Below are 25,350 nucleotides of genomic sequence, written 5' to 3' on the forward strand. Positions count from 1 at the left end.
ACGGTTCTGAGTAAGCAAGCAAAACTCAAAACTCAGCGGGGGGGGTGGGGAATCTCAGCAGTGGAGAGGCTCCGGCCCCAGCTCCCTCGGCAGCCGGCTGCATGGCCTGCACCGCGGACTCAGTCCCGCCGCCTACAGGTCGTCCAGGGAAGCGAGGGCCTTGGGAGAGCCCTCCCCCAGGCCCCGCCCCTCGGCCGCGCGCGCCTGCGCTCTGCGGCCGGCCGCGCGCGCCCCGCCCCCTCGAGGCCCCGCCCCCTCGCTCCCCGCCGCCGCGGCCGCCCGGGAGGAGCTGGGGGAGGACGGTGGCCCGCGAGGCTCGCCGCAGACAACGCGGCGGCGATGTCCCCGAGCCAGGCGGGTGCCGCGGCGGCAGCGGCGGGCCCTCGCGCGTGGCCAGGCGGCCTGGCCCTCGGCCTCCCTCCGGTTCCTGGGAAGCGGGCCGGCGGCCAGCGCGGGAGCGGCGGCAGCAGCGGCGGCAGCGGGAGCGAAGGCTGCGGCGCGTCTCTCTCCTCCCGAGCAGCCTAAGCGCCGGGAGGCCAGGCGGCCGGGGTGGCGGCTCGGCGGGGGTCCGCTGCCCGAGAATGGGAATTCTCTTCACCAGGATATGGAGACTGTTCAATCACCAGGGTGAGGGGCTCGGGCCGGAGGGCGGGCGGGGGGCCCGGGCGGAAGGCCTCCCGGGGGGAGGGTCCCCCGCTCTCTCCGGAGTGCGGGCGGCGCGGGGGCGCGCGGTCCGGGCACGGGGTGCGGGCCGCGGGGCCCTGGTTTCGGTCCCACTTCCAGCTCGGGGGTGGCTCCGGGCTCGCAGCCCTTTGTCTTAGGGGGACTGCCTGCCTGAGAAATCCCATCCTGCACACACACACCCATTGCTCCGGTTTCGGTGAGGGGTGGAAAGGGTTCCTTGCCTGACGTCCCTCCCGGAGGGGCACAGCCTGGCCTTGCAGCCCGTTTCCTGCAGCAGCTGGCATTGCAGCCCCGGAGGCAGGCCGGGGCTCCCCGCGGGGAGGGCTGTGGGTTGTGGCCGCAGCCGCACCGCGGAGCCGCCGAGGTGGCGGAATGCGGAAAACACGAGGGCTCGCTCCTCACTGTCCGGTACCCCAGGCTTGTGAGCCTTCCCTGCACCCTCACTCCCCTCTGGGAACATCCGTCTGTAACCTGAATAGTGATGGATTTCCCCCCCCCCGTTTGCCATATATATGTGTGTGTATGTATACATATGTATACATACATACATACATACATACATATATATCTGTTTAAGGTTAAGCTTAAGGTCATTTTTCTACTTGTGTGCTTATTTAAATAGAGGAATTTGTGTGTGTGGTTTTGTTGTGGGTTTGTGTGTGTGTGTGTGTGTGTGTGTGTGTTAAAAATGTGAAAATGTGTTTCATTTTCACATAGCGCGTGTAAAAAAAATACATGAAGCATTTGTTAACCATGAGTCACTGCAAGTTACCATGTAAGTCTAGAGTGTTATATATCAGGGATGCTTAAGTTCATCTAAACTCAAATGTTGCCTTGAAAATGCTTATCGGGTTTATTAAAGTTGATTACTGGGGAAAGCATGCCATTTTAACCAAAAGCCTCCATGGTCGTTAAGATACAGTATAGTTAGTGGTATACTTTTGTTTCTGTTTCGCTCGAGTTGGGTGATTCATCATTCCTGGTGCCAGAAACTTAGTTTGTGTCTTTTCTCTTGTGTGAGCTGGTGCTTGTGTCACATCCCCAAAGTTTTCCAACGAAGGCTTCATGAATGGTGACATCTGTTGTGTACAACCACTATGCTCTCCTCCTCCTTCATGATTCAGCGTCACCTATGGAAGATAGTAACCGGAAATTGGCACAAGTGGGATTTGTGATCGCTCGTGTTATCTTTTTAAAAACTAAAGATAATAGAGTAGGTCACAGGATACTAAATGGAGGAACAGTATTTCCAATTTTTCTTATAATGGGGATTTTTCTGTAAAGTAGGGAAAGCCAGTTCCTATCTGCACTGCCCCTGGCTACTTGTTTCTGTTGGGAGTAGAAACCAGTCAGTCGATTAACCTCTCAGACTAGAACACCAGGGATTTTGGCTATGTGACTGTGAGCCTACAAATCTGGAAAACCTAATCTCTGGGTGGCAAGTGTTGAAACTTACATTGCTGTAGAGTTGGCGGCTCTTATAGTAGATAAGGTCTGTTCTAGTTTTAACGTCATAATTTTATATTATTTTTAGAATGAAGCTAATTGCAACTCTTTGAAATTTAGAAAGAGTTTGCTTATCATTTTACTCTGGAACTGCAATAAAATTAGACTCTCCACTTTCTCTTTTGAGTCAATGATGAAATTATTTGTCTCTGTAATTTAAGAATAAATTAGAGCTTTGCCAACAACTACTTGCCAGAAGTAAAAAATAAGGATGTGTGTATTGTTACTACTAAAAATCTACTAATATGGTGTTCTTATTGCCTGTATTTTGTCATAATTTTTAACTGGACATTTATTTCAGTGCTGGGAAATCAATAGTAAGCAGATTAATGAAGTGGAACTTTAGAAATTTAGATGTCAATATTGTAAAAATCTGAATAAACTTTTTCTTCTGCCAAATGATGTGGTTGTGTTATCAATAGGGTCACTTTTCAAAATACTTACTATTAAGTCTAATGTCAGATACTTGCTAGTCTTTTTGGTTCTCTATTAAATTGGATATATATAAGTTAGATATAGCTTGAATGCTTTATTTTACTTTCAAAAGATACAGAACACAATCCTGTATTCTTTTTACATAAATTCTGGAAGAGCCATTTGGGGGATTACAGAATTTGCCATGCTGATGAAACTTAAACTACAATATCTCTTTTTTCTGAAACCCCAGAACAACTTCCTCAGTTTAAGCTTAGATAGTTTGAGTGCACAATGACTGCGTACTGCCCAACTTGAAAAACCAGAGTTTGCATTTAGATATGTATTTAGATAAAATAGAGTAGACTTTATTCTAGATGCTGTGCTGTGCATCTTTTTTACTTTATTATAATTGTTGGCACTATTACATATGTCCCCATTTATCCCTCTTTGCCCACCTCAACCCAGCCCCTACCCTCCTGTTCCTCTGACCACCACCACACTGTTGTGTGTGAACCTTCTTCCATCTAGTTCCCCCTCTCCCCTCCCCACTGACAGGTGTCAGTCTGTCCCATTTACCCATGCCTCTGTTTCTGTTTGGCTCCTCAGTTCGTTAGATGGCACACATAAGTGAGATTACATGGTATTTGTCTTTCTCTGACTAGCTTATTTTACTTAGCATACGAATTTCTAGGTTCATGCTATCACCAAAAGTAAGAATTCCTTCTTTTTTATGGCCGTAGAGTATTCCATTGTGTAAATGTACCACTGCTTTTCTGTCCATTAATCTATTGATAAACACATGGGCTGTTTCCAGATCTTGGCTATTGTAAATAAAGCTGCTATGGACTCGTGTATTCTTCCGAATTGGTATTTCGGGATTCTTAGGCTATATTGCCAAAGGTGAGATCATTGGGTCAAAATGCCTTTTTAAGTTTTGAGGAAATGCCATTCTGTTTTCCACAGTGGCGGTACCAGTGTGCATTCCCTCCCCCAGTGCCTGAGCGTTCCCTTTTCTGCACATCCTCACCAGCATCTGTTGTCTGTTGTTTTATTGGTGGTAGCCATTCTGGCAGGTGTTAGGTGATTTCTCATTGTGGTTTTAATTTGCATCTCTCTGATGATTAGTGACATTGAGCATTTTTTCATATGTCTGTTGACCATCTGTATGTCGTCTTTGGGGAAGTGTCTATTCAAGTCCTTTGCCCATTTTTTAGTTGGATTGTTTGTCTTCCTGGTGTTGAGATGTATGCATCACTAAAAAAATTTTTCCCACCATTCCTTTGGAGGAGTTTCTCTTTTCCACTGAAAAGAGGGAACTGAGGTTCAAGTGGAGTGATTTTTCTGAGCCTTACAACTGGTAAATGCCAGAGCCAGGCAAGTTAAAACACTGAAGAAATATGTTGCTGATGTTTGTCTTCTTAAAGAAGAAATTGGCACCAATCCTTTTTTTTTTTTCCTCTGTTAACTTTCCCAGATACTAAACTATGTCTTTAGGACTTTGAAGAGTTGCCATTACTGCCTTTTAATATAAAGGGCATGTGATCACTGGTTGGTTGGTTTATTAAACAAATATTTTGAGCACCACTTTTGTGTCAGGTACTATTGTTGATGGTGGGCACAAAGCAGGGGACAAAACAGAAAAAAACACCTGCCTTTATGGACCATTCATTCTTAATGGGGGAGACAGAAAATAAGCTAACTCCATCTCTATAGATAAATGCTAGCAGTTAACATTTACTGATTTATGCAAGGGTAGGTTCTAAATGCTGTATGCAGATTAGTTGATTTAGTCTTCACTTTATTGATTTACTCTTCACAACAACCCTATGAGGTAGGTATTCTCCCCATTTCATAGGGTCAAAGAAACATTAGGTAACTTGTTTGCTTAAGGCACTACAATTAAAAGTGATAAACCTGGAATTTTATGTCCAGTGCCTGAGTTAGTGCTAAAAAAAATACAAAAAACTTTCATGTTAGATAAAGGGAAGAACTTCCTGACACTAATGTGACCTATGGAAAAATTTGTGAAATTTTCCCACTGATAACCTTGTATCAGTCATTCTTCTGATCGGTTCTCAGAAAAGAAGTACGTAGTAAATGAGTTCTGGAGAAGCCACTCGTGCTGCCAGAGGCTGGTTCTGGGAAAGCCACATTTGCTTCTGTTTGTTTGTTTGCTTTTAATTGTATGGGGATTCAAACACGTATAGAAGAGTACATGTAGAAACTGAGCAGTCCAAGGGGTGGATTGTGCTAGTTAATAAAAAATTTAGCTCCAGCCCTGGCCTGTGTGGCTTGCTAGGAGCATCGTCCTGTGCACCGAAGGGTTGAGGGTTCCATTCCTGGTCAGGGCACATATGGAAGACAACCAATTGATGTTTCTATCTCTCCCTCTCCCTTTCTCTCACTAGAATCAATGAAGAGCATGTCCTTGGGTGGAAAGAAAAAAATCGTTCCAAATTCACCATTTGTGTATGCTCTGTGGATATGGAGCTGAGTTCTTTAAACATTTTTCTTTTGCCAGCTGACAGGATGTTAAATAAGCGTTGTCAGTAGAGAGTATTTGTGGGATACTGCTGGAGGAAAGGGTTTTTCTTCCTGGTTAAAGGGTACTTAACTCTCAGCAGGACCTGTCCTGCTCTTGTGGTGTGAGCACCTCCGGTGGCTGGTTCTTGCACTGCACAGTGGTTAGCAGCAGCCAGCAGCTTGCCACAGCACCCACTTCAGTTGATTTCAGAATGGAGACCCTGGAGCAAAATAACTTCTGGGGGAAGCACCCTGGAGGGGGAGGATTTTCAGTAAGATCCATTGGCAAGTCTGCACAGCTCCTTCTGACACTCACTGAGCCGTAGCCAGGCCCTTCAGCAAAGTCTGCATCTCGGTTCCCGGGAATGGAGGAAGCGCTGGGCCAGCCCTAGAGGCAGCTAGTGTTCCATCTATTTGTCATTCCTATAATCTCTGGAGTTATTTCTTATTAGCCAAGCCTTTTTTACTCCAACCCCCTGTGGTAATTATTTTCTTTAAATAACCTTTGCTATTTCAAAATGTTATGTGGTTTGTTTTCTGATTGGATGTCTATTTTTGCCATGTATAATCATTGCTTTTCATCCAGCAGCTTTTTAATGCAAAAGAAATGTTGCCCCCCCTATCTTTACTATCTTACTAAAGTGTAAGATAGTAAACCTTACACTTTACTATCATTGCTATAAAATAGCAAGTTTATCTTTAAATGTTTTTTATTGATGATACTTTTTTATTGAAAATTTGAATTTTTAATACATAGTGACTTCATCACTATGTATTTAATACATAGTGAATTCATCACTATGTAAAGATTAGTTCCCTTCTAATCTTTGTATCTTCTAGATTTACTTACTTATTCATACTGTATTAATCACGTGCTTTGTGCAGTGGCCAGAGAGAACTATGGTGGGTGTGATAGAAATTGATTGTTTGTTGTATGTGAGAAAGAATCAAAAGGGCATAGTGAGTTTGTGTATGAGGTGAGAATGAAGAATCAGGGTGACTCAATTTATCTGTCTTAGTATTTGTGTTTTCTGACTAAGATATGATTCAGAGAATTGAAGGCCTCCAGAATGACAATACTCCTTTTTTCTTAATTTACTATCGGGTAGTTGGATTGACTCTTACGAACTGGCAATAAATAGAACTCTAGGCTGCCTGGAGGTATGAAAAGAAAATAAGTGAAACTAGAAGCATTTTCATGAAAACACACACATACTCAAAAAAAAAAAAAAAAAAAAAAAGTAAAGTACTGATTAGGAAACTAATGCCTAAATGATAATTCAAAATTCTATCTAACTATTGTAGCAGTGTGGAGTTGTTTTGTCTTATATGAGTAAGTGCTGTGGCATAGATAGTCTAAAAGAGAAATTATACTAAGCAATAAACTTGTAAATGAATCAAATGCAACAAAGAATTGGAATAGCCAAAAAATTTATTAAATTTGCTCATAGTAACATCTCTTAATATGCATATTGTATTTTAGGTTCATTTCTCTTGAAGAACATTATAATGTTTTTTGGCTGCAAATTTATGTTTTGCATAGACTGTGCTTCATTTTGATAAGAGGAATAGGCTGGAGTGGTGACAAAACCTGAGGATGGCCAAAAGAAGCTTTGATTTAGTACAAGCACACCTCGTCTTCTTGCGCTTCACGAAATATGCTGTGTTTTTTTTTACAGATTGAAGGTTTGTGGCAGCCCTGCATCGAATAACTTTTGGTGCCATTTTCCCAACACCATTTTTTTCACTTTGTGTGTCACATTTTGGTGATTCCCACAATATTTCACATTATTATTATTATTATTATTATTATATTTGTTATGATGATCTATGATCAGTGAGTTTTGACATTACTTACTAGTGTCATTATTTTGGGCACAGTGAACAGTGCCATCCATATAAGACAATGAACTTAATAAATGTGTGTGTTCTGACTGCTCCACCAACTGCCGATTCCCTCATCCCTGTTTCCTCTGGCCTGTTTAGTCCCTGAGATAACAGTACTGAAATTAGACCAATTAATAATCCTACAGTAATTAATAATGCTCTTAAGGGTCCAAGTGAAAGGAAGAATTGCATATTTTTCAGTTTAAATCAAAAGCTAGAAATTAAGTTTTGTGAGGAATGCTTGTCAGAAGCTGAGATAGGCCAAAAGCTAGGCCTCTTGCACCAAACAATTAGCCAAGTTGTGAATACAAAGGAAACTTAACGGAAATTAAAAGCGCTACTTCAGTGAACACATAAATAGTAAGAAAGGGAAACAGACTTATTGCTGGTATGGAGAAAGTTTTAGTAGTTTCTATAACCCAGCCACAACATTCCCTGAAGCTAAAGCCCAATTCAGAGTAAAGCCCTAACTCGCTTGACTTCTCTGAAGGCTGAGAGGTGGGGAACCTATAAAAGAAAAATTTGAAGCTAGCAGAGGTTAATTCCTGAGGTCTGAGGAAAGAGGCTGTTTCCATCACATGAAAGTTCGAGGTGAAGCTGCAACATGTTATCCAGAAGATGAGGTTAGTTAATTAATGAAGGTGACTACACCAAGTAACATTTTATTGATGAGACAGTCTTTTATTGGAAAAAGATGCCACCTAGGAGTTTCAGAGCTAGAGAGGAGAAGTCAATGCCTGGGTTTAATGCTTCAGAGGACAGGCTGACTCTCTTGTTAGGGGTTAGTGCACCTGGTGACTTTTAAGTTGAAGCCAATGCTCACTTAACTATTCCAAAAATCCTAGAGCCTTTAGTAGTATGCTAAATCTACTTTATGTGCTCTATAAACAACATGTTTTACTGACTACTTTAAACTCACTGTTGAGACCTACTGCTTAGAAGAAAAAAAAACACGATTCCTTTCAAAATATTACTGCTCATTGACAATGTACCTGGTCACCCAAGAGCTTTGTTTTCATGCCTGTGAACATAAATTTCATTCCGTGGCCCATAAATCAAGGACTAATTTCAACTTTCAAGCCTTATTTAAGAAACACATTTTGTGCCCTGGCCAGTTTGACTCAGTGGATAGAGCATTGACTACGGACTGAAGGGTCCCTGGTTCGATTCCTGGTCAGGGCATGCCTGGGTTGCACATGCCATGAGGGATGTGTAGGAGGCAGCAGATCAATGATTCTCTCTAATTGATGTTTCTGTCTCTCTCTCTTCTCTGAAATCAATTAAAAAAAAAAGAAAAGAGATTTTGTGACCTGGCCAGTTTACACAATGGTTAGAACATTGGCCTATGGACCAAAGGATCGTGGGTTTGATTCATGTACCTCAGTTGCAGGTTTCCCAGCCCTGGTTGGGGTGCATGCAGGAGATGACCTTGTATCTTTCTCCTGTCGATATTTCCCTCTCTTCTTCCCCTCCCCCTCTTTCTCTCTCTCTCTTTCTTCTCTCTCTCACTCCCCCCTTCTCCCTCCCTTCCACTTTCAAGAAACTGGCAAAAATATCCTCAGATAAAGATTTTAAAAAAGTGTTTTGTTAGGTTATAGGTGTCATAGGTAGTGATTCTCTGATGCATCTGGGCAAAGTAAATTGAAAACTTTCTGGAGTGGATTCACCATTTTAGATGCCTTTAAGAACATTTATGACTAGAGGCCCAGTGCACGAAATTTGTGCCCTGGTAGGATCCCTAGCAGCTGCTGTCTGCTGACTGGGTACTCCCTCCCTTCCCCCAGCCACTTGTCCCCCACTATTGCTACTGGTTGCTGCCTGTGAGGCCCAGTTGCCCCACTGCCACCTGACTTCTAGGTGCTGAGGGAGCAGGTGGCAGCCCCCCACTCTCCACCCCCCTGCTGCTGCTGCTGGTCACTGCCTTTAGGGGCCCAGTCGCACCACTGGTAGCCCTGTGATTGGATCAGTGGAGCATTGGGCCGCCGCCTGGCTCCCTCAGTGCCTGGGAGCCCTGTGGCAGAGGGGCAATCGGCATCTGCCTTGTACTAGTGGCTTGCACCTGCCTTGGCCTGGTGCTGTCCACTTACCTGCTCCACTATCCCGCCCCAGTCCAGCTCTCATCAGGGCCCATTGGGGCTCGTAGCACCCACTGCCAGCGCCGTGTCACCAACGCCTGCCATGTTCCGTGCCGCCCCCTGGTGATCAGCACACATCATAGCAAGTGGTTGAACTCTCATTTGGGGGGACAATTTGCATATTAGGTTTTTATTATTTAGGATTAATGAGAAGAGGTAAAAAATATCAACATTTACAAAAGTTAATTTCAACCTTTAAGGATAATTTTGAGGAATTTAAGACTTCAATGGAAGAAGTAACTACAGATGTGGTAGAAATCGTTAGAGAATTAGAATTAGCTTGAAGATCTGACTTAATTGCTGCAATCACATGATAAAACTTTAGTGGATGAAGAGTTGCTTTTAACGGATGAGCAGAGACCATGGTTTCTTAGGATGGAATCTGCTGGTAAAAATGCTGTCAAGAATGTTGAAATAACAAAGGGTATTAGAGTGTTATATAGACCTAGTTGATAAAGTCCAGGCAGGGTTTGAGAGGATTGACTCGAATTTTGACAGTTCTTTGTGTAAAATGCTATCCAACAGCATCACATATCACAAAGGAATTGTTCATGAAAGGGTCAGTCTATGTGGCAAACTTACTTGTCTTATTTTAAGAAATTGCCACAGCCACCCCAACCTTCAGCAACCACTACCCTGATCAGTCAGCAGCCATCAAAATAGAGGCAAGCAAAAAGATTACTACTTGCTGAAGGCGCAGATGATGGTTAGTATTTTTATCAGTATGGTATTTTGTAATGTACATTGTTTTTTAGACATAATGCTGTTGTACACTTGGTAAGCTATAGTGTAGTATAAACATAACTTCTATATACACTGGAAAACCAAAAAGTTGTGTAAGTCATTTTATTGCAATATTCATTTATTGTGGTGGTCTAGAACAGAACCTGCAATGATGTTAGGTATTCCTACGTCAAATAATGTGAATAATCTAACCCTGCTTTTGGGCATAAACTGTCTTGGCTTGCTTGCTTAACCCTGCTTTTGGGCATAAACTGTCTTGGCTTGCTTGCTTGTATGTTTTTTTTGTTTTTTTTACCATTGAATTTTTGAACCCATTCTACAATTATGTCTTAATTTTATGGTTCTCACTGTGACCCACATGACATACGTTAAAATTAAGGAGCTGTCAAAAGCAGCCATTGGTGCTTTATTGTAAAAACAGGTGAAAACTCAAATAGAGACAAGTCTTGGGAAGGAGTAAAGTTGGTAATGATTGTGGCTCGTAGGCAGGATGAAGAGGTGGGAGATTCTGGATCATGGAGTCCCATTGGGATGCCCTCCAAAGAGATTTCAGACTGCTCCACAGAAGTGGTGGGGAAGGTGAGACCAAAGGCTCACTTCTGCTGGTCTTTAGAGTTAAAGGTTAAAGTGCCATGTGCTGATTTATACCATAGCTGGAAAGATAGATGAAATAAGGATATTTTAAAATTTTGTTTTTCATTAATCACTGATGTTTTATTCATTTCAGAGCACAAAGTTATCATTGTTGGGCTGGATAATGCAGGGAAAACTACCATCCTTTACCAATTGTAAGTATTAACTACTTTCTCATTTTTATTTTATTGTTTACTAGAGGCCTGGTGCACGAAATTCAAGCATGAGTAGTGTCCTTAGGCCTGGCTGGCAATCAGGGCCAATTGGGGCCTTCCATTGTTCTGCACCGCCCCCTGGTGGTCAGTGTGCGTCATAGCAAGTGGTCAAACTCCCGGTTGGTCGACCTCCTGAGGGGACAATTTGCATATTACCTTTTATATAATAAAAGCCCAGTGACCATTTTGGTGGAAAAACCGGATGACCAGAACGAGACAGGTGGCTATGATGCACACTGAGCACTCCCACCGTGGGCTCACTGCTGGCGGGCACAGCAGCAGTGGCCGGAGCCTCCCTCCTCTGCTGCAGTGCTAAGGAGTGGTGAGCCAAGCGGTAAGAAGTGAGCAGGCAGGTGGTAAGGAGTGGCCAGTCAAGCGGTAAAGAGCGAGCAGGTGGGTGGTTAGGAGCAAATAGGCAGGAGGTTAGGAGCGAGGGGTCCCGGGTTGCGAGAGAGGGTGCAGGCTGGGCTGAGGAATACCCCCCTAACCCCTGCTCCCCCATTGCACGAATTTCATGCATTGGGCCTCTAGTTTATTATATAGGATAGTTACTTTTTCTGCCTGAGTGATATTTGATTAATGAAAGCAATAGAAAGTTATATGGAATTTAAGTTACTCTGGAGCAGCAGTGGGGAACCTTTTTTCTGTCAGGGCCATTTGGATATTTATATCATCATTTGAGGTGCATACAAAATTATCAACTTAAGGATTAGCCTGCTATATTTGGTCAATAATTAACTCACTCCTAATGCCTTGCCAAGGCAAGAGCAAATGATTTCGTCGGCCTTATAGGACCTGCAGGCCAGACACTCCTCACCCCTATTCTAAAGAGTTGACATTTTTATGACAGTTTTTGTTTTGCTTTTAGAAGGTAGAGAAATATGTGTTTATGTAGTTTCCTAAAATTGAATGTAGAGTATCTCAGGTAGTCCACTGCCTAGTTCCACCTCTGTTTAAACCCTTAGCTCAGCTACTGGAAAAGGAACATTTGGGTATAATATATAAAAGGAGGTCATACTGACTGGTTCCTTGGTTGAAAAATATTCAAACAATCCAACTTCCTAGCTAATTGTAACATGTTCAATTTTTTTATTTTCAGTTCTATGAATGAAGTTGTACATACATCCCCTACAATAGGAAGTAATGTAGAAGAGATAGTAATTAATAATACACGATTTCTAATGTGGGATATTGGTGGCCAAGAATCTCTTCGTTCTTCCTGGAACACTTACTATACTAACACAGAGGTAATGTTTCTTTCTTTCTTTCTTTTTTTTTTTTTGTTTTGTTTAATTTAAATTCTTTATTGTTTAAAGTATTACATATGATTCCTTCCCCTCCCCCACAGTGACCCCTCCCTGATGTTTCTTAATAAATTAGAACTTCTATGAGCAGAATGCTTGGGAAACACCTTTTAGATATGAACTCTTATAATTAATCTTTTTGAAATATCACAGTATGTTAATAGAAGTAGATTTTAAACATTGTGGAATCTTTGATTCTCTATTTCAGGGTCATTGTCCTGTAAATCCCCTCTCATTGAATCTCTGTAAGGAGAATTGGTGGTTGATTAGTCTGATTATGTATTGATCCCAGAACTTAAGTGGTTGTTTTTATAATGAATTCCATCTCACAGTTTGTAATATCATTTCTTTTTTACTGTTTATTTTTGTGTAGAAGAAATCTAAGTAAAATATGGTGGTTTCGATCTTGGCCAAAATTTTACTGTGTATTTTATTTTATGCAACACAATTGCACATTAAAGAATTTTTTCCTTTTTGTTCTCAAGCATTTAGACAACACCATGTTTTTAATTATATACTATTTCCTAAGAGGAGATTTCAGACCTTCATTGTATAGACCTTGCAAATTAAAAGCCTGTGACAATTGCTTTTATAGTGCTGATTATCTTATCTAATAAAGAGGGAATATGCTAATTGACTGTCATGTCCTCACCAAGATGGTGGCACCCACAGCCAATAAGGAGGGAATATGCTAAATGATTGTCACACCCTCAAAGATAGCAGCACCCATGGCCACAAGATGGTGGCGCCCAGTCTCCTTAGCCCCTAGGCGGATCTAGCGGCTCCACACGCCTGCTTCTGAAGTCCCCAAGTTCTTTCAGCCCCCCAGCCACCCAGGGCTGGCCCGAGGCTTAGGCAAGCCTGGGATGACTGCTGCCCAGACACCCAGGGCTGCCCGAGACTCGGGTAACCAGAGGATTGTTCTGCCAGCAGTGGCAGCAGCAGAGATGTGATGGGGGCATCGCCTTCCCTTGATCACTGGGTTGCCTCCTGAGGGTTCCCAGACTGTGAGAAGGGCAGGCTGGGCTGAGGGATTCCCCCCTTCAGTAAATGAATTTTCATGCACTGGGCCTCTAGTAGTTAATAAAATTCCAAATGTATACAAAGGTGAATAATGTCATTAGACACAATTAAGTGTTTCTAATGACCTGATCCCTTAACACTTCATAATGCATTTGATCTTTTTTTTTTTTTAATTGAGAAAGAAAGGTAAATATGGTTACTATTCCTAAATATAACACTGCGGGTATCAAATTCATGGCAACACTTTGAAAAATAATAGCTTTATTAAAGTACCTTGGAATAGAATGAGTCTGGCAGTAATAAAACCACTTATCAGTGAGGTTTCAAGTGAGAGAAGAGGTGAACTAGTAGTTCTCTTATCCTTATGGTTCCTGAAATCTATAGACTAGAAAAGACTCTGAAAATTACAGTGGTTTATTTGGAAATGAAAAGCTAGTTCTAAAAAATGAATAGTGCATGTTAATAATAGGCAGTCAGAATTAACACGGGCATCACAAATGCCATCATAAAGTGACTATATCTGCTCCTATTTACCTTTTGGTGGGCATGGCATTAGGAAGAGGTGCAGTAGTGCAGTTCTGTACAGCTCCTTCACAGGTATCTCATTGCATCTTCTGATGCTAGTCTTACCAGTTCAGGAGAGAGTTGTGCTTGCCAGTAGCAGGTGCCATTTATATAAGAAAGAGAGCATAGCTTTAGATATAGATTTGTTCTTGCAATTTGTTGATTTTAACTGTCATGGTATTGTACTTTACTCCCAAACTCATTCCCTTTTGGGTTGTCAAATTGATATTAATATAAAATAACAACTGTCTAGAAGTAACTTGTTTATGACTGTAATATATTTTTTTTCTTGACTTATAGTGTAAATAGGTAGATATAGTCTTGTTAGCATTCAAAATGTTAAGTTAGGAAACAAATGTGTTTTATTGGTTAAAATATTAACAGAATATTCTAATAGTATGTTTGTATGTGTTCTCTCTTCTCCTATTTTTCTCTTAAAATTTAGTAAATATATTTGAATTAGAAATAGATAAGACCTTTAGGCTTTATGATGTATATATACTAGGTATCTCTGGTTTTCCAATAATACCATACCATAAGGTTCTAATTGCTTGATAGTTATAACCTGCAAATCAAATCAGCACTTCATAAGTTTTACAATATATAAAATTACATAATCATTAATGACTTTTTTTGTAATTATTCTAGTTTGTAATAGTTGTTGTGGACAGCACAGACAGAGAAAGGATTTCTGTAACTAGAGAAGAACTCTATAAGATGTTAGCCCATGAGGTAAGTAGGATTCTGGCATGAGATGTGTTTATGGGATATTTCTGTCACACTTTTTCTTCCTACTTTTCAGGAGGATACTATTTCAAATTTTAAAAAAAGTTATCTATTTTCTGGCCATGCCTGCTTTTACATTTTGAATAGATTAATTATACGGGGGATTATCATTGGAAATGAAATTTTAAAAGTCTCATAGATACATAGCAAGTCTTGATTGTAACTCAGTTGTTAGACTAATATTTAAATATGGTTGCTCTTAGGTTTCTCCAATATGGTCTTTTGACTAAAGAAACCATATGGCTATCCACATTTCAAAGTCCTTGAGAAATATTACCAGTAGCATAATTTAAAAATTGAATAAACTGAATAATATAGTCAGTAATGATAACAGTAACTATAAAACCATATAATACTTACCATAGTGGCAATTGATTATATTTTTATGATTTTTTATTGCAGATGGAATAAATTTATTTATAGATGGGAATAGGAAAGTGAATATTTAGATGTGTGTTATATACTTTTTATTTTAGTGGAATTTTAAAATATATATATATTTTATTGATTTTTTTACAGAGAGGAAGGGAGAGGGATAGAGAGCTAGAAACATCGATGAGAGAGAAACATTGACCAGCTGCCTCCTGCACACCCCCTACCGGGGATGTGCCCACAACCAATGTACATGCCCTTGACCGGAATCGAACCCAGGACCTTTCAGTCCGCAGACCGACGCTCTACCACTGAGCCAAACTGGCTTCGGCTATTTTAGTGGAATTTTTAATAAAACTTAAAAATCTGGGATATCTTTATAACAAAGTTTTAAATTTTAATATTGATTTGATGATTTGCATTAAGAATTTTGGTATGTTTCAGGCAACTGTTCAAGACTTAAGAAAGCTAGTAGTTATGTAAGTTGAAATTCCTGCTTTCCTTGTAATCATGCCCACCAAAATGCACTTTCCCTTGTTTTAGACTGATTCGAGCAGCTGTGTTAAATCCCTTGGGTTTTTGTTGTTTTTTTGAAATGTATCTTGCTGTTGTGCATGCACTTAACAAGTAGTGATTCTACTTTGTGAAACAAGCTATAAGAGAGGCAGAACACTAAGGAGTTTTTCATTTCCCCTTTGTATTTTACAAAAATAGGTTTTTCAGTTTATACCAAAGAGTTGTTTTATGTTCTATGAAGACTTTGGAAAAAGAAAACTAAGACACACATAGTATTTGTCTTAGCTCTATTTTTTACCCTGTTAATACACAGCCTCCCTATTTGATTCTTACTCTCATTGGCCAGTTATGTAAGCAGGATCAGTATAGAAAGTAGTAGGGCACAAACAAAGTCACTGAATTTTACATGTTGGGGCCATTAACCTGGGCAAGTCAATATGTGACCCAGCTCCCCCCCCCCCCTTTATTGATTGAGGTATAACATATGTGTCCTTACCCCTTTTTTTGGCCCCCCCCCCCCATCATGCCCTCATCCCCCTGTTGTCTGTGTCCATTGGTTAGGCTTATTAAGAGCCAGGCTTTGAATTTAAGCATTTTCATCATTCTTGCTCTTGCTGAAGGTGGGGGGTGAGGGGAGTGGGGGACAAATAGGGCATGGTTGGAGAATTAAAGGAAACTGAATGGGGAGATTCGAGAGAAGAAAGGAATTGCATGTGAAGTTGAGAACTAGAGTAAGTCACTTAAAAGGGTCCAGAAGAGCCAAATAGAGTTCAGAAGGGGAACAAATGGATCAAAGAATAAGATGTCTTAATGAAAAACAAATTTTCAATGAGGTTAGTCAGATGTTTCATACCACAATCACCAACAGAATTTTATCACCATCACTGATAATGATTCTTTACACGCATTACTAAATACAGAACTATAAAATGTTTTTCAGTATTACTGAAAGCTTCATCTTAAATGAAGTGCAAAACTTTGAAGCTCATGAATTTTAAAATAGTTCCAAATACAAAAGGACAGATGAAATTTTATTCAGAATGACTCAACTTCTAGGAATTACCTTCACAAATGAAGCTTTGAGGAACAAATTGACTACTACATATGGCATATAGAAGATGCTAAGTAAATATATCTTGCATGTGCTATTACTCATCTTCTTGACTAAACTGAAATTGGTATTTAGACTCTTAAGACCAGAAATCTGTAATATGTAGCAGAAAGTTTTTTTTTTAATATATATTTTATTGATTTTGTACAGAGAGGAAGGGAGAGAGATAGAGAGCTAGAAACATCGATGAGAGAGAGTCATCGATCAGCTGCCTCTTGCACACCCCCTGTGGGGATATGCCCACAACCAAGGTACATGCCCTTGACCAGAATCGAACCTGGGTCCCTTCAGTCCCCAAGCCGATGCTCTATCCATGGAGCCAAACCAGTTTCGGCAGAAAGTTTTTTTTAAAGTGCTTAAGATGGCTGATGAATAAAAGATCACTGCTGTTCACCTTGCACTTTGACCTCTTGTTAACTCAAGTTGATGAACAGCCTTAATCCTATATAACTCTTTTTTTTTTACTGTTATCATAAGGCGTAATTGGTGCTGAATAATTAAAATTAAAGGACTATTTTTTTTTGCTCTCTTCCTAAGTATTTAAAAATAGGTAATATAGCTGCTGTTGTTTTTTTAATCAAGAACCCCAAGTAAAAAAATTTGAGCCTATGAGATGTAGAAAAATTATATTCAATATGGGCTTTTTTTCAGTGTGTTTTTGAGACCTTTCAATAAAAGGCTTTATTTCTTATCCTTTTCAAATTGTAGTCCAGGAGCTTCTCCAAATAATTTAATCACTAGAAGTGAAGAATATAGATTACTTATAAATAAGATAGTATAAATTTATGTTTCCTAAATTGTGCCAAGTTATTTCTGTTTTCAAAATTTTGTTCTTAGAATGTGTCAGTATTGCCAATCCTGACCTATATAAAAGGTTTCAACAACACTAACAGGAGATACTGAAACCTGGAAGATAGGAAGATAGGAATTAAATCAATGGAAAGTCCATCTACTCAGTGATTCAGCCATATATCAACTATTGATGCTGTTCCATTTCCATTTAAGATAAGAGAAAAAATATCTGTATCCTCAATAATGAATACATATATATATTCCATCCATTCATATTTTTGCTTTTTATTATATAAACAGGTAAACTGAACTATAGATGAAACAAATTGAATGAGAAATCTTAAAAGTTAACATTCTAATATTCTTTTTTGACCGTGCTCTTCAGGTAACTCATTAATCGTGTTACTATAGCTGCCATCCTGCAGAGGGCACTGTAACTAAAGTCAGTCTCCATTATATAAAACCTCTTGCCTAAGTCCTCTTACCTATTACATTTTTTTTATTTACATCCGAAAAAATCAAAGTAAAATATTGTGGAACAATGTCAGTTTGTACTCATTGAAGACTTTCCTGCTTCAAGCACATATACTCATGATTGAAAACAAAATATCCCACTAAAATCCCTAAGAAGAAAGTTGGCATTCAACACAGTTGAGAAAACTTGCAAGCATAGCACCCAAACCACAGTATCACCATATCTATCTGAAGAGTGTTATGAGAGTTTAATCCACAGAGTGTATCCTTCATTGGTTCTTAGTCCATGATCTATGAATGGACTTTAGAGTATCTATTAACATTTTAAAATTATACATACACTTTTTTGTACATATACAAATGTGCATTTTTATGAAGAAAAGGTTTATTATAACCTTCAGTAGATTACCAGGCAAGTCCCAGACTGTAAAAATGGTTGCAAGAGGGAAGAGTGGAGTAGAGTCAAAGGAGGCCAAGATCCTTGGTCTGCGTAGTGAATAAAGCATCCAATCACTTTGGGGCATGCACCGGGTAAAGTAATTATTATTTTTGGGGCAATAAATAAACTAACATTTGTTGAACTTTTACCAAAAACCAGCTACTGAATTGAGTAGTTTAAATGTAATTCGTTTATTAAAACCACATCCCTAAGAGTTAGGTAGTAGTTTCAGCATTTTACAGATGAGGGGCAATAGCTATAATAGGAAGATCTTGGCTCAAACTAGGTCCTATTATTGAGTAGCTGTATGACCTTGTCTGAGTTACTTACATCAGTTCTCCTCTGTAAAATAGAACTAGGAAAGCCTATCTTATAGCAATCTTGTGAGGATTGAAGAGTTTTTATTTAGAAAAGGTCATTATGTGGCTTTAACTATCACCATGGTTTTGAAAGGAAGGGAATTTCTCCCACTTCAGCTAATCCATCTATTTATGCCCCAAGCTTCTGCCCTTTCCTACTACCAGAAATGAAACAGTATGATGGGTGGCTTGCTCAAGTTAGATACTCAATAAATGTTGGTAACGTGGAACAAATTCAGAAAGGTTAAAAACCTTGCCTCTCAGAGTCAAAGAATAGAAGTTTAATGCCACTCTAAGATGGCCATATCAAATATTCAAATCTAAGAAATCATCATGGACAAAGATAGAGAAGTTAGGTCTCAGAAAATAATAGGGTTGGTTTAAGATAACACCCTTCAACTGAAAATTAAGCCCTAAGTCTTTAAGGCAGGGGTGGGGAACCTTATTGTTCCAAGGGCAATTAGGATATTTATAACATCATTTTCAGTCCCTACAAAATTATCAACTTAAAAATTACCCTGCTCCAGTGTGGCTTGGATGGTTGGGTGTCATCCCATGCCCAGAAAGGTGGCCAGTTCATTCCCAGTCAGGACACATGCCTGGGTTACAGGCTTGATCCACAGAGGCCAATTGCTCTCACATCAGTGTTTCTCTCCCTTTCTCTCTCTCTCTAAAAATCAACAAAAAGATTAAAAAAAAAAAAAAAAAAGCCTGCTATATTTGTTCAAACATTGAAATAACTCACTCCTCCCTAATGCCTTGGCAGGACCAGATCAAATGATTTTGTGGGCCTTATAGGACTGGTGGGCCAGATATTCCTTAGCCCTACAGTCCAAGGCATATGCTGTGTATAATGAATTAGTTTATTTCCTATGTACCTAGAAGATACTAGGTTGCAGAAAAATTTTTAAAAGCTCTTGAGTGCCATGCTAAAAAGTAATTCTTAGTAGCCGTAGAAGCCTAGTTTGAGGTTGAGGGAAATGGGTAATTATATATTTGAAGACATGGCTGCTTGGTAAATATAGCACTTAGGACCATAAATGTAATCTAGGACTATAAGAAATACGTAAATGCATACAGGTGTAGATAGATTTATTTAAAATGTGTTCAGTTTGAAGTTTACCTTCCATCAGTATAAGAGCTATGATATACTTTTATATCAAGTAATTGAGAAATTCTAGGTTACAAAGATTACAAAAAATAATAATATTCTATTAAGTTAGAAAATCTGAAAAAAACGCATTGGTCCTTATCTTTTTTTTTTTTTTTTTTTTTTTTTTTTTTTTTTTTGCTTTTATAGGATCTAAGGAAAGCTGGGTTGCTGATTTTTGCTAATAAACAAGATGTTAAAGAATGCATGAGTGTGGCAGAAATCTCCCAGTTTTTGAAACTAACTTCTATTAAAGATCACCAGTGGCATATCCAGGCATGCTGTGCTCTTACTGGCGAGGGGTAAGAAGTCTTCCCCATGGATAACGTGTCTTTAGTTTAGGAATATGAATTTCTTCCTAAAATCTAATTTTAAGGTTACCATGAACAGATTGTTCTAAGGAAGAGATGTAAGACCTAGTCCATGTCTACAGTGAGAATTTTTAACTTGGTTCCATAAAGAATAAAACACAGCGTACACATACACATACTGAACTAATATGTGCACGTAGTTACTGTTGCTGTAGGAATGCAGAGACATTAGAATGTCAAGGGGAGCTGGACAAGTCGGAAAACAGTTCTTCTTGGTGGTGGGACTTTTGCTATAAGAAAGGAACTAACACTTGCTAAATCTGTCCTATGTCTTGAGTGTTCCTTACAGTGTATCATTTATTCCTAACAGTCATGTAGACCAGTTGTTTTAAATTTACACTTTATGTATAAAGAAGTTGAACTAGACTAGTTTGGGTGTACTCACTTTTGCCACCACTATTGTCAAGAGGGATTTGTTGCAATAAAAAAAAAAAAAAGTGTTAGAATTGGAGAGAGTATGGCATGTTGGTTCCTGGTTCTGGAAAGGAGGGTAGGTGCTTGAGTAGAATTTTGCCCTAGTCTAGTGCCCAGAAATGAGAGGATTTAAAAGAAGTGGTTGCCAGCATTGTTAAATATAATGTCAGTGACCATAGAGACAGAGAGTGCTGTTAGGAGAGATGGAATAGAGGAGGTTAGAAATAGGATAAAAAGTTAAAAGGCTGAGCAAATGAAATAATACTTTTGTTGTAGTTGTTTTTCTAAAATGTGGTAGATCTGTATATATTTAAAAGCAGAGAAAAAAGAATTAAATGGGAATAAAGGATTCTAGAGTCTTAAATTTGGGGTATGGTTCTTCAGGTTTTAGGAAAGGGCAGAAGCTTGTGGCCCAGATAGTTTCAATAAATCATTATATGACTAACTATCATCATGGTTTTGAAAGGAAGGGAATTTCTCCCATTCAGCTAATTAATATATTTATGCCCCACACTTCTGCCCTTTCCTAATACCAGAAGAAGAACCTCAACCCCAAATTAAGAACTCGCTTTAGAATCTGTTATGTATGTACATTTTAAAAACAAAAATAATTAAATGGAAGATGAAGTTGAAGGCACTGTTATCTAATTACAGACATTAGGAGAGCTTAATAGAACCTCAAAAAAGCAATTCTGTTCATTTAAAGGAAAATTCATAGGTAATACCAACTCTCCACATATTCATTTAAGTAAAAATGTTACATGTTTTTGTCAAATAGTTTAATACTGTCAAGATACCTGTAGATATATCTTTATCTATGAAAAGACTTTAAGCAAAAGCACTGATGTAATACTAAATTTGACCACAAAGTCAAATTGTCTAGGATTTATATAATACTTAGCTTATATACTTTGAGAAATTGTGTAGAAAATACATCATTAGTTAGGATGGATATGAACTATCCATATCTGGCAGTTTCATTTTTGAAAGAGGAAATGGAGCTGATGGTATCTTTTCAATTCTGGTGTATGTGGGCATTTACAGCAGTCAGCAAGTGAAAGTGTTAGATTTTGGAGGAAATGCTTCCCTATTGTGGTCTGGCCACGTTGGTCTGAATTCTTGGTTTTAGTGTTGATCTGACTTGACTCTTATCTCTGCCATTTGCTAACCTCTCTAAGCCCAGGTTTCCTCTAATAGGAGAAGGGTTCTGATCTCACCATTGTAAAGAAATCTATACTAATAAAAGGGTAATAAGCTAATTTGACCGGATAGACCAGACGTCTTCCGTTCGTCCTTCTGGACAAAGCCATGGTGGTGGGGGCCTAGGCAGAGGTAGTTAGTGGCGATCAGGCCACCAGTTAGGGGTGGTCAGGCTGGCAGGAAGAGGTAGTTAGGGGTAATCAGGCAGGCAGGCAGGTGAGCGGTTAGGAGCCAGCGGTCTGGGGTTGTTCAGTAATCTGGCCTAAACCAGCAGTCTGACATCCCCCAAGAGGTCCTGAATTGGAGAGGGTGCAGGCTGGGCTGAGACACCCCCCCTTCGTCCCTTACCTCCTCCCCTTGCACGAATTTCATGCACTGGGCCTCTAGTATTAAGATAATGGATATTAAGTGCTTAGCACAATCTGGGCCAACATTGAAGCAATCGTTTATCTCATTGCCTTTTTTTTTTTTCTATTTCTATCTTCTTTTAAATTGTTAGACTCGTACTTACACAAAAATCTGATTTTTCAGTTTCTCATATCTATTATATAAAAGCTCCTAATAGACAGTGGTTAATGCTTCATAATAGTTGTTCATTTTGTTGTAACATATGTACCATAATTTTTCTCTTCCTAAACACTTTCTTTACCATAATGAACATGTCTTTATAGTATTTTAGATTATGCTCAGTTACCCATTATTCAGTGATAACTGGTGTTAGCGATAAGAGATTTTACTTCCTTCAAAAAATGTAAATAAATAGATGTAGCAGACATATTATGTATGTACTCTGTTTTAACAGCTCTACTATATATTTAATATCCTGCAATTTTACTTCATTTAAATAATGAGCATTTTATCATATTGTAAAATAACTTATGAAAGGAAGTTTTTAATATTTCATTTTAATATTTCATCCATAATCTGTTAAATTTTTCTCTATTTCTAGACATTCAAATTCTTTTTTCTATTAAAAAAGTTTTGATAAACAGTCTTATACATAAATCTGTCTTTATGTATAAGGATGTAATTCTTGAAGTAGAAAAGAGGATAGAGAGGGTATTGATATTTTAAATACTCTTGAATATGTATAGCTAAACTACTTTCCATGGGCATTTATTTAATCACTTAGCTTTTATATGTAAGGCAGTGTTTTAGGCACTAGAAATAAAACAAATGAGAAAGCATGGATGTCTTCACAATAACAGCACCAACATGGAACAGTATTAATTTTTTAACCTTTGTTGTTTAGGTAAATGAAAAAATGCTACCCTGTTTTAGTTTGCTGTTTATAGCTTTTTTGTTGAGAATTTGACCAAATGATTTTATTTTCTGTATAGATTATGCCAAGGACTGGAATGGATGATGTCACGACTTAAGCTTAGATGATCTCTACTGACTTCTTCTCATAGACTTTATATAAACGAAGTGCTGGACTTTGCCTGAAAGCTCCAAAAATTAATGGTTCAGATATATTTATAGTAAACTGATTTAAACTTTTTCTATAAGAAGAAAAATTAAGACCACTTATTTGAAAATGAAGATGAAGCCTCACCTTCCAATTGCTTTCTCATTAGTTTCTTCCAAAGCCAGGTCTTAAAGCTGTGATTGACATTTTTCTCATAATGAATCCTCTCAAGACATTGTGTAGCCTGTGGTAAGTACAAAAGGAGAGGATGACATTTTTTTAAACTTTAAGAGCTTTATTGTCAGCATAACCCTCTTTTGTTGAATGTTCTCTTTTTGTTCCATTAAGTCAAAATATAAATCAGCACAGATATTCAGTTTCTGGTATTTTAAAATGTAATGTTACTTATGAAAAGTATTTTGCATTTGTGTATGTATTGTGTATATACCTCAACCTCAAGTTAATGGCTTTATGTTCTAAAGAAAAGTGAATAACAAAAATTAATAATATTCTTAATTATAACAATAATGAAATGAATACTGGCATTGGTTTAAGTGCCAATTTGTATTTTTCCCCTATGCTCTCTTCATTGTACTAATCAATCCCAAAAATCATTGAGCTGCTCTTTAAAAAAAAAAAAAAAAAAAAGTTTGATATTGGTTACCTATGTTTTGTCGTTCAAATCACATACATACAAGCATGTAATCCAATGAGTGGAATATCTGTCAAGTTCTTAGAATTGCTAATGGGCACAGTTGCACATTGAGCAGTTATCTGATTGTTCCCTTTATGAAACCGGATGCCATCTAAATTACTGAGTAAATTGTTAATCCATTAATCAATTATTAACTGTGATTAAAATTACCAACTGATTTTTCAGCATTAATGGAAAACTGTTGTGTGAAATGTCTTTCCAGAGAAGTGTCACCGTATAAATATTATCAAATAATTTAGCTAAATTCTTCTTAAGTATTAAATTATATGTCAAGCATTTAAAGTGAATTTGAAATGAAAAGTAAAGCATATTTTCCAAGCAACAAAGATAATTTATTAATTTGAACATTTTAAATTCTTAACTTTTTAAATAGTTTTAGATTTTTTATTTCTATATTTTCTTTTCTTATAATATGTGAATGTATTGTTTGGCAAGTATGAAATACAAAATTTTTTTTAGTGCTTTTAAGAATTTGGTTTAAAAATTGATCAACATAATGCATTCTTTTTTCTAAGAAATAGCTTGCCCCAAGACACCTTCTGTGTTCATGTAGGCTTTTTTTTTTTCCAATATCTGAAAAGTCACAGGTATTTCTCTAGTAACTATAAACACTTAACTAAATGTGTTCAGATATATTCTTGAGTACTAAGTCCCTGAAAATCTGAACAATAATCCAAGCTGTCATGTTTTAGAATATTCAAGAAAAAAATAATTCCTTTTAATACCAGCCTTTTAGACTTTGCAAGGATTTTGATGAGGGATAATAGTATATATATACTTTAAGCATTGACAAAACTTTGAAAATTCCTTTCTACAAAATTAAAATGCTCATTAAGTCCAAGTTGGGCATAGGAGATGGTCAGTGTTTAATGTTGGATGTTTTGTGTTTTATATTTATATTATAATGTTCAAAATGCAACTATAATATTTTATTATTTGTCAACTTTTACAAAAGTAAATTCTAAATTACCAAGCTTTATTTGTTCATATGTTCTCATACTTTTTTCAAATAACTATAAGGAATTACTTATTATACATTAAAACTTACCTTAAAACCCAAATATCTAAATAGTAAGTATTGCAATTTCATCAATACAGTAATCCAGCAAATCCACACCTTTTATCCGTTTTATATTTTTGTTTGTTTTTTTGTTAATTCTCCTCCGAGGATATTTTTTCATTGAATTTTAGGGAGAGTAGAAGTGGGAAAGACAGAGAGAAACATCAGTGTGAGAAAAACACATCAATTGGTTGCCTCCTGGCTGGGCCCTGACCAGGTACCGGGCTGGGGAGGAGCCTGCAACCAAGTACCTGCACTTGACCGCAACCGAACCCGGAACCCTTCAATCTGCAGGCCAACACTCCATCCGCTGAGCTAGGGGTATCCTTTTAATTTTTTGATTTGAATAACCACAGTTCAGTCTCTTGGATTGCTGCCACATCAATTCAACAATATACCAGCACATCCCCTTGTCATTAAGGTGTTGGGTAAAATTTATTCTAATGGGATGTTTGAAGTATACACTACATTGTTGCAATTGGTTTAGAGTAATAGATTATTAACATGGCGGCATGAGAATGTATGAAATCTTATACCACATTGGCAAA

General features: G+C 38.4%; 1 protein-coding gene across 3 annotated transcripts; it reads left to right on the plus strand.

Moving 5' to 3' along the window:
* Positions 1 to 236: 236 nt before the first annotated feature.
* ARL5A (ADP ribosylation factor like GTPase 5A) lies at positions 237 to 24,721 on the plus strand. Of its 3 annotated transcripts, XM_036421930.2 has the most exons (7): positions 260 to 627; positions 9,750 to 9,858; positions 10,624 to 10,684; positions 11,844 to 11,991; positions 14,284 to 14,367; positions 19,785 to 19,936; positions 22,960 to 24,721. In XM_036421930.2, the coding sequence occupies exons 4-7, from the start codon at positions 11,848 to 11,850 to the stop codon at positions 23,006 to 23,008; spliced, it is 429 nt and encodes a 142-aa protein (XP_036277823.1). In that variant the 5' UTR covers positions 260 to 627; positions 9,750 to 9,858; positions 10,624 to 10,684; positions 11,844 to 11,847; the 3' UTR covers positions 23,009 to 24,721. The 3 variants fall into 3 exon arrangements, with proteins under 3 accessions (XP_036277824.1, XP_045431633.1, XP_036277823.1); XM_036421931.2 differs by lacking the exon at positions 9,750 to 9,858 and having other exon boundaries at positions 237 to 627; XM_045575677.1 differs by lacking the exons at positions 9,750 to 9,858; positions 14,284 to 14,367 and having other exon boundaries at positions 257 to 627.
* The last annotated feature ends 629 nt before the right edge of the window (positions 24,722 to 25,350 follow it).

This window comes from Pipistrellus kuhlii, unplaced genomic scaffold, assembly GCF_014108245.1.
Source record: "Pipistrellus kuhlii isolate mPipKuh1 unplaced genomic scaffold, mPipKuh1.p scaffold_m20_p_7, whole genome shotgun sequence".
Taxonomy (NCBI): Eukaryota; Metazoa; Chordata; class Mammalia; order Chiroptera; family Vespertilionidae; genus Pipistrellus; species Pipistrellus kuhlii.

Coding starts and splice junctions, on each gene's coding strand:
- ARL5A (XM_036421931.2), top strand. CDS start 582: ATGGGAATTCTCTTCACCAGGATATGGAGACTGTTCAATCACCAGG. Junction 11,992..14,283: donor CTTACTATACTAACACAGAG/GTAATGTTTCTT, acceptor TAATTATTCTAG/TTTGTAATAGTTGTTGTGGA. Junction 14,368..19,784: donor ATAAGATGTTAGCCCATGAG/GTAAGTAGGATT, acceptor TTGCTTTTATAG/GATCTAAGGAAAGCTGGGTT.